Source organism: Monoraphidium neglectum (genome assembly GCF_000611645.1).
Source record: "Monoraphidium neglectum strain SAG 48.87 unplaced genomic scaffold scaffold02465, whole genome shotgun sequence".
Classification (NCBI taxonomy): Eukaryota; Viridiplantae; Chlorophyta; class Chlorophyceae; order Sphaeropleales; family Selenastraceae; genus Monoraphidium; species Monoraphidium neglectum.
Window position 1 is genome coordinate 1 of NW_014011163.1, and position 8,177 is coordinate 8,177.

The following is an 8,177-nucleotide window of genomic DNA, read 5'->3' on the forward strand; positions in this document are numbered from 1 at the left end:
GTCCCCCCCACCCCTTCCCGCCCCCCGTGGGGCGAGCCCGCGCGGCATCACCGCCGGCCCCGCGGGTCGGCGAGCCGTGGCGCCGCCGGCCGGCCGGCGCGGGTCGGTCGCATGTAGAATCTCTTCACGGCTCAAGGCCTGATTGATCGCGTCACAGCTGCGATGGCCCTGTTCAGACGCGGCCAATGGCGCCTGCGGACAGTTTACCTAGCTGCCCCCAGGCTTGGGCCCACGCGCCTGCGACGGCCTGCGACCCGTCTCACGTCCACCTCCATTTTTTGGCCGACCGCATTCACGTTTCATTTTGCGCAGCTGCGCCCAGTTGCCACCCCCCGCGTCGCACGAAACGATGCCGCCGCCGGCGGTGACGCCCTGTTCATCTGCAGCCCTCGGCCCCGCCTGCCTGTGCCCGTGCCCGTGGCCGCCAACCGCCGTTTCCATGGCTTTGAGGAAGCCGCAGACAAGGGGCCAGCCTCGCTGGATGCACGTCACGGCGGATTCTTCCTTGCGGGCGCATCTGCCAGCCGCGGGGCAGGCTCGCATGCGTCGCACGGCTGCTCGCGTGCAAGTCATGCATGGTAACACAAATGAATGCACACGATTCGTGCACTGCTGAAACGCAGAAGGCCAAAGGCAGCCGGCGGCAACATACACCGATGAGGACTATGCACAGGGCCATGGCCTGTTGGCACAGGGTTAAAAGCTGCCAGAGGAGCTGTTTTGACCGGGTTGGTTCTGGTAATGGCTTCAAACAAAACGACGAAGCCCGTCGCACCGGCACAACTCCCAGTACAGGGTGGACAAACCGTCCCATTGCTGCCGTTTCAGCGATGGCGGGCGGTCGCTGTCTGCGATCAGCAGAGCTGCTGGCGCGTCGCTGCGCCGCAGGTGAGCCACAGGCGGGTGGTTTTCTGGTCCAAATCAATGATCCTCGTCAGGGATGACAAATGTATCAAGCAGATGTCAGTCCGCACCAATTCATCCTCAACCACGAACTAAGACATCATGTGATGGCTGGAGGCCGGTAGGCTGCAGCGTTTGCACCTCCCCGATCCTTCCACAGGGGCAGCTGGCCAGCGACAGTCCAAGACTTCAAGGTGCGCACACGGGTGTGTGCGCGCTGCGCCCCCCACCCCCCTCTTCCCACGCAAATGGAGGGCCTGTACAGTTTGAGCAAAATAGTGTTGGAACAGGCGACTCCACCTTAGGTGCTTGCGTGTGCCGGCAGATTGTGTCGAGCACACGCGCGCGAGCAGAGGAGCTGACACTCTTTGAGAGAAGAGCAGGCAAAGTTGCATGTCGCGGCCAACCATCAATGAGCGTCTCTGCTATCCGGTTTGCTTCATTCTAACAAACCCCGGATCACCTAGCGGAGTTTCACGTTGAGCTGCGCACACATACAGCGGCATCCCTGCCCACCACCCTCGCACAACCTCCAAGCAATCCGGTGGCAGCCCATCCACAATCACATCGCATATATGGCTTCCTCTATCAGCAATGGCTCCCGCGCCCGGTTCAGCGCCAGCAGCAGCAGATCGGCCCCGAGGGTGGCCGCTGTTCCGTCCAGCGTTCGTTCCCTCGCCTACTCGTCACGGGTGCAGATGACAAGCTGGGATAGCTCCTGCAGCACTACCGGCAGCCTGCGAGAAGCCACTGCGGCCCCAGTTCGGTCGAGTGCGGGTGTGTGACTCTGACCGCAGATTGCAGCTTGGACGCTTTCAGGGCTCGTCAGGGGTCGCGAAAGATTTATAATTACACATAATTTCCAATTGAAGGGACGCCTCAGCGCCAACTGCACCGGTTGGCTCGATTGTGTACTGTGGTGGCGCTAGTCCGTCGCTGGAGCGCCGCGCTCGCCACTGCGACCACCCCACACCTGACTCCATGCCTCGACTGGTTGGTCCTCTCCCGCAACCACAGCTGCCCCCAAGCGCGAGGTCGTTCGGCTGGGCAACAAGGGCGCGGGTGGCCCCTTTGCACCGCTGGTGGTGGTGGTGCGCAACATTGTTGGGGAGAAGGAGTTCAACAAGCTCAGGGGCAAGGCCATCTCTGTTCACTCGCAAGGTGTGTCGACAAGCCGTGCGTGCGGTGTCGGAACTGGACACCTCTCCGCACCTGATCACCAGCCGCGTGCCCCACCAGAGGACCGAAATGGCGCACGACGCGCAACCGCGAGCGCAGCCCGACACCTCTGGCCCAAATGTGCCCCCTGCCCTTTGAACAACCGACCCCACAGTGATCAAGGACTTCTGCAAGCAGGTCGGCGTGGATAACAAGCAGGTGCAGGCGGTGGTGCGTCTCGCGAAGAAGAATGGGGAGTGGCTCGGCTTCCTCGCTTGATCACGGCTGCAGACAGCTCCTGCGGCTGCCTGTGCGGTGGTCGGGCGCCAGTCGTCACCACCTCTTACAAAACTATGGCACTGCTTTGCCGAGCCGCAGCCGGCCGGGCTCGGCAGCTGCGTCGTATGGCCCCTTGGGCAGCAATCCAACTTCATGCGTTGCTTTCACCCTGAATTAGTTTCGCAAATCCGAGGCACAGCAGAGAGTGAGATAGCACAGAGAGAGAGCCTGCACATGACTTTTTCCAACTCCATACACGGCGCGCTCGACGGCTTGAGGCGCTTGAGCCTGCGGCGGCAAGACATTCTGCAGCAGAGCTCGCGCCTCGCCGCCGCCCCGACAGCGGCACAACGGCCCAGTGGGATGGGCCGCACGGCGCTCGCTCACCGGCAAGCACCCGTGATCGCCATCCGTGCACCAGGCGACGCACACCTGACCTGTATTGTTCCCAGGACACCTTGCAGAAGTCCTGGGGCAGCTTTGTTGCCCCTCGCAGCTGCTGCCTGGGGTTGCTTTCAGCGTGCTGACCTGCACCAGCCCCTTGCAGCTGCGCCGGCCCGGCGCAGCATTACGACGGGCTTTGCATTCATTCCTGAGTGTCTGAGAACTGCCGTTTTTGTATGGAGATCTTCGCGATTGTCTTGGGATTACCTCAGAGTGCCACAGTGTAAACTCGCACGACAAAAGAGTGTTGCGATGGCACTGCGCAGCCGCGGGACCCTACAAGTTTGACCATGACGTCAGTCAAACCAGGATGCTTTGTCTGACACTGAAGTACATTCTGGCAAACATTGGGCTCACAATAGCATCGCTGGCTGTGACTTTGAGCCGGTAAGCCATAGCAGGGGGGGAGGGTAAGGCATTTGGAAGGGGGGGAGGACAAGGCATTCGGTCGGCACAAGTGCCTTTGCAGTCACTGCAAGCAGGTCACAAGATTCGGCGGCACGATCGACCTGTTGACACGCTCTGACGTAGGCCTTACCACACATGGCACCTGATATGGCTGGCGTGCTCTCGTTTCTATTTCGAAGTGCCGCCACCTTGAAGGACCGTCTAAATGACGATCTTGGAGGTCTTGGAGCACCGAAGCTTGTTTGGAGGCGCGATAGAAATGTGAGTAGGTATCCCAAAAAACCAGTGGTCCACCAGCCGCCTGCCCCGCCAGCAGAGGTTGCCGACACTGCACCTGTTCACCTGTGTGTCAAAGGCAGCGGCGCATGTTTGCAGCCGGCGAAGACTCGCTGACCGGGATCAACTGGAAAACCCTGATGCAAGAAACAAAGCAAATCTTACTGTGCAGGGGCATGCCGGCTCGGTTCTTGGATGTGTCCGATTTCCGCCCTGTGCCTGACAACCAAGAGGTGCGGCGCCTGCAGTGCACCGCTGCCCTGGCGTTCGTCTTCAGGTTGCAATACGCCTGCCGCCGCTGCCGCTGTCCCTGAGTGAACAAGCGCCTGCGTGAAATATATAACACATCAACGTGCAGCCGCTGAAACGATGGTGTCCCGTGGCGCCGCGCCGCGCGACGTCCCGTGCCTGCCGCAGGTGTGGGCGGACGGCTCCACAGACCAATCCGTCGTGGTGGAGGTCATGGTGGGTGGGCCGAGATTTGCACAGGACGTGCATGCCTCCGGAACGCTTGGCACGCCAGATGGCGTCTAAGGGCGCCGCGCCTGGGACGAAGGCGCGACCGTGTGGGCGGCCCCGGCAGCGCCAGGCCCGCACGATCACTGTGTGTGCTGCCCGTATATCTTCTGTGCAGGAGCACAGCAGCGAAGTGGCGGACTCACAAGCGGCCGAGTTCTTCTTCCGGGACATGGCGGTCGCCAACGAGGCCACCAGCAGCCAGTTGGAGGGCGTCACCGCGCTGAGTGAGGGGCTCATGGAGGGGCTCATGCTGGGATCGGCACACTGTTGGGTCATTGGCGCATAGGGTGCACACAAGTCGTGAGGAGAGGGGGCAATCATATGCATTCTGCTCTATACCATGCCAATGTTTGACTTGCTATGTCCCCTGCATGCGCATACAGAGTTGTCGCACGGCTCGGTCACTCTTTGGTGCCCACATGCGCCCCACTCACATCGTGGCCTCTTCACTCCTGGCCCCACCCACACTCCAGCTTCACAAGACGTGCCTGGCGCCCCGTCAGGCGCTGCCAAGCTGCTGGCCACTGGCTACCAAACGGCTTCCAAGGGGCGGCAGGGCCCAGAGGCCGCCAACCAAGTGCACGTGCAGGTTTTTGCGCTGCGGCTGCCAGATCACGGCACAGATCTGCTGATCACGCTCAACAGCGCAGCGGAGATCTCTGGCACAAGCGCGGCGGCGGAGCACGCTGGGGCTGGACCCCAAGCGGCGGCGCAGCGCGCAGGTGTGCTTTTTTCAGAGATGCTCCGCACCCTTGCAATTCGAGATTACGGGCTGTTTGGAGCAACCTGAGTTGCGTTCAGTGCAGCGTGTTATGAGTTCCTCAGCTGAAGTTATGTTGTCAATCATCGATCTGTAACCTGAGACTCGGTTTCAGCCTGAGCGTGCTTGCTTATGCGCCTAGCCAAAGCAAGATGCGAGGCAAGATGAACAACGGTAACGCAGCCGGATACAATTACATGGAGACCTGCATGCCTGCCATTTTCACGCCGCATCAAAAGCTGTGAGAACATCGACCCCACCACTCCTTGAAAGTGCCCCTGCTTTGCCCGTAACACTCGCTGCAATTCTGCAGCAATCGGCCTCATGGGTGTGACACTGGGGTGGAGATGGAACATGCTGGTGTCCAGCACCTCAGCCAGCCTGCGGACTGCTTGAATGGCCTGTTTGACCGGTTCAATCACCATTGCACATGTGGCACCTCGCGCATCCGCAACCACAAGCGCCGTCTGCAGTTGACCGCCAGTGCGCATCCAAATCTGGTGGCACAGTCACATCAACACATGTCTGATATGTATGGCGCTTCATGCAGCGTCGTCTGCTTGTCAATCGAAATAGTTCGCATTCACCTTCAGTGGTGGTGATCGCCGCCCGCTTGTGCAAACATATTTGTAAGGTCGACCTTCAGATCATTGACAGCCTCGTCCGTCTTGGAGCATCGCGCGATCATAAGATCTATTTACAAAAGTGCGACGGCATACCGCCCGACGCCAAGCGAGCTCGGGCAACGAGAAATCAGGTGGGAGAGATGGCGGGCGCGCTGGCCGCGGCCTTGTGGGGGGCCTCGCATATTCGAAAGCACCGTGCAACCCCTCATAGGTTCAGGTATATGCACAGAAACAGTTGGTTCCTTCGATCCCTCTGCCGGTGCCGGTTCCCCGAGACTTGCTGAGCAGCAAGTCCTGTCCTGTCCTGACCAGCCCCTGCCGTCGCTGACGCATACATTTTTTCAATATCCGATCACCGCACAGGCAACGCTGGGCCCCAGCCGCGGCGAAGCCACCCCCAACGGGCACAACACAAGCCAGCGAGCGCGCCGCTCCTCGTCGCCTGCCTGACCGCGACAAGCCTGACAAAAATGGGTTGGCTGGGGCTGCGCAGCAGCTGCTCGCCACCCACTGCACGCCTCAGCCGGCCAAGCTCGATCATCGCCCTTGCGCCCGTGGTATCACGCCCGGCCGCCGCCCCGCGGCATCTGCTCGTCGCGGGCGGCGCCCTACCCCTGCGGCCGGCCGCGCCCCGGGCGCAGCAGGCCCCGCACCACAAGGTGGGCTCTCGCACATATCAGGTCTTCATGCACAAGGCATGTGCGAAATGCAGCCGTGAGGATCGGCGGAGCTCAACCGACCTAACTGCCAAACCGTAGCATGTCCTGCACTCAGCGCTCGACTCGAGCCTCACGGCGTGTCGGAGAGGGGGACGTGAGACACAATGATGTGTGATCGTCCTGCATGTGATCTGACAGCCGCGCCCGCCGCCCCCCCCCCCCCGCACGCGTCCCCTTCTTGCATGCACCGGTGCGGCACACCGTGCAGCGGCTCGGCCGGACCGCCGCGCACGGCCGCGCCGCCGCCGTGCTTATGGCGGTCAACCATGAGCCGTTCCCGCTGGCGACCCTGGATGCCACCGGGGAGCCGTCCATGCAGGCGAGTCGGCGTCCAGGCACAGCCGGGTGTGCGGAGCGCAGCTTGGCAAGGGGATGCGGGGGGTTGGGAGCGCACGTGCAGGCGGCTGTCTGCAACCGAGCCCAAAGATCCATGCGACAACGGGCAAAAACCATGCATGTCCTCCTTTCTTGCTGACTTCACCTGGTAGTGCCTGGATCACAGGCATGCTCCAGCCGTAGCATGCGCCACATCGACGGCGGTGCGCAGCCTCCTCCCGCTGCTCACATCGCCCACCGCGTCTCGGCCGCCCCGCAGATCACGATCGACAACACGAGCGACGCCAGCTGCTCCACCATCCGCGTGGCGGGCCCCGGCCAGTCGGACTGCCTCATCCTGCTGGTCAACGGGCTCTTCTCTGAGGGCTTCAAGGTGTTGTCCTCCAACTACAAGTGAGCGGCGGATCGGGCCGACGCACAAGCCCCTGTCCGCATCTGGCGCGTTGGCACTGTGTGGGGTGGAGGATGCAAGACTCCAGCAGCGGAGCGCCCGGGCGTGACTTTTTATCACTGGACACGCCGCACGCCGCTCTTGGTCCCCCCCCGGCCCCCCTCAGCAACAACGATGGGATGGTGGAGTTCACCATGCGCGTGGTCGCAGACGGCGACAAGCAGGTGGGCTATGCTCCCTGGGAGGAAGCTGCTGAGCAGCTAACCCGTACGCGTCGCTCGTGCGGGGTGCCGCGTGCGCCGGGCCCTGTCGCGCCACTGCGCTTGCACCGGGCCTCCCGCCCCCTTCTTCCGACGCCCAACGGCCCATTGCACCGGCGACCGACCGCCCATGCGTGCGTGCGGGCCCGCCTGCCGCCCCGGCTGCGCAGCTGACCGACGGCCAGGTCAACGAGGTGACGGAGCTCATCGAGCGCCTGGTGTCCTCGAGCAGCATGAGCGTGCGGCCCGCGATCTACGGCATGGTGGCGGAGAGGGAGCTCGAGAGGATGGCCAGGTGGGGGACTAAGCGGCCTGGCGGCGCCTCGGAGTTAGCAGCGGCTGGATGCTGGCCGCCCGACGCTCCCTGGTTGCTCGTCCGGGGTTGCGGCCGGCCCTCGTGGGCGCGCCTGGAGGGACGGGGGTCTCATACGCAGCGCCGTGCCGCCGACGCCGCAGCGCGCCGTCTGGGGCGTCCATGAGCGACGCGCTGGACCTGGAGCGCAAGGCCACGGAGATGGCGGTGGCGGCGGCGCGCTTCGCGGCTGCGGAGCGCAAGGTGCACTCGGCGGCCAAGAAGGTGCGGCCGCCGGGGCCACGGGGCGGGGTGCGTCGGGGCGCCTGTTCCCTTGGCGCGCGTGCTGCTCTCGAAAATCGCTCTGAGAGGGAGCGCCGCGGGCGCCGCCTGGCCAGGCTTGAGCCAGGGTTCAAGCGCGGTATCGGGGGGCCCGGGCGCGGGCGTGCCGCGCTGCTGTCAAAGTGCGCCGTAGCCTTGTCGGCCCAGGGTCCGGCTCTGCCCCCCCCCCCACCCTTGCTGTTGGTGGCAGGACGACGCCACTAAGCTTGCGTCAGCGGAGCAGGCGCGGTGAGGGCGGCCGCTGGGGCTGCGCAACTTATCACACCCGAGCGCACACATGCACACTGTGTGCGCGCTAGCACACAGTGACGCGCGCACACACACACACCCACACACAACACACACACCCACACAACACACACACACACGCGTGCACGCACGCGCGCGCGCAAGCTCTCACCCTTTGCGGAATCTTGAGCGCCGCGGCATCCATCCGCCCCCGATCGCCGGCCCGCGCGCCCCCC

General features: G+C 63.3%; 3 protein-coding genes across 3 annotated transcripts in view; all 3 read left to right on the plus strand.

The window, feature by feature from the left end:
* Window positions 1–1,478: 1,478 nt before the first annotated feature.
* MNEG_10799 (Protein PROTON GRADIENT REGULATION 5 Flags: Precursor) lies at window positions 1,479–2,340 on the plus strand (the record flags this gene model as incomplete). Its single annotated transcript, XM_014040727.1, has 3 exons — window positions 1,479–1,674; window positions 1,921–2,064; window positions 2,237–2,340. The coding sequence occupies 3 exons, from the start codon at window positions 1,479–1,481 to the stop codon at window positions 2,338–2,340; spliced, it is 444 nt and encodes a 147-aa protein (XP_013896181.1).
* A 1,497-nt stretch (window positions 2,341–3,837) lies between these two features.
* Window positions 3,838–4,273, plus strand: MNEG_10800 (hypothetical protein; the record flags this gene model as incomplete). The annotated part of the gene is made up of 2 exons (XM_014040728.1): window positions 3,838–3,933; window positions 4,103–4,273. The coding sequence occupies 2 exons, from the start codon at window positions 3,838–3,840 to the stop codon at window positions 4,271–4,273; spliced, it is 267 nt and encodes an 88-aa protein (XP_013896182.1).
* A 2,339-nt stretch (window positions 4,274–6,612) lies between these two features.
* Window positions 6,613–8,177, plus strand: part of MNEG_10801 (hypothetical protein) — a gene marked incomplete at both ends in the record, with an annotated part of 2,903 nt that continues 1,338 nt past the window's right edge. The window contains 5 exons of the mRNA XM_014040729.1: window positions 6,613–6,821; window positions 6,986–7,043; window positions 7,250–7,374; window positions 7,536–7,656; window positions 7,904–7,941. Coding sequence (XP_013896183.1) covers window positions 6,613–6,821; window positions 6,986–7,043; window positions 7,250–7,374; window positions 7,536–7,656; window positions 7,904–7,941 — 551 coding nt within the window. The remainder of the gene's footprint in view (window positions 6,822–6,985; window positions 7,044–7,249; window positions 7,375–7,535; window positions 7,657–7,903; window positions 7,942–8,177) is intronic.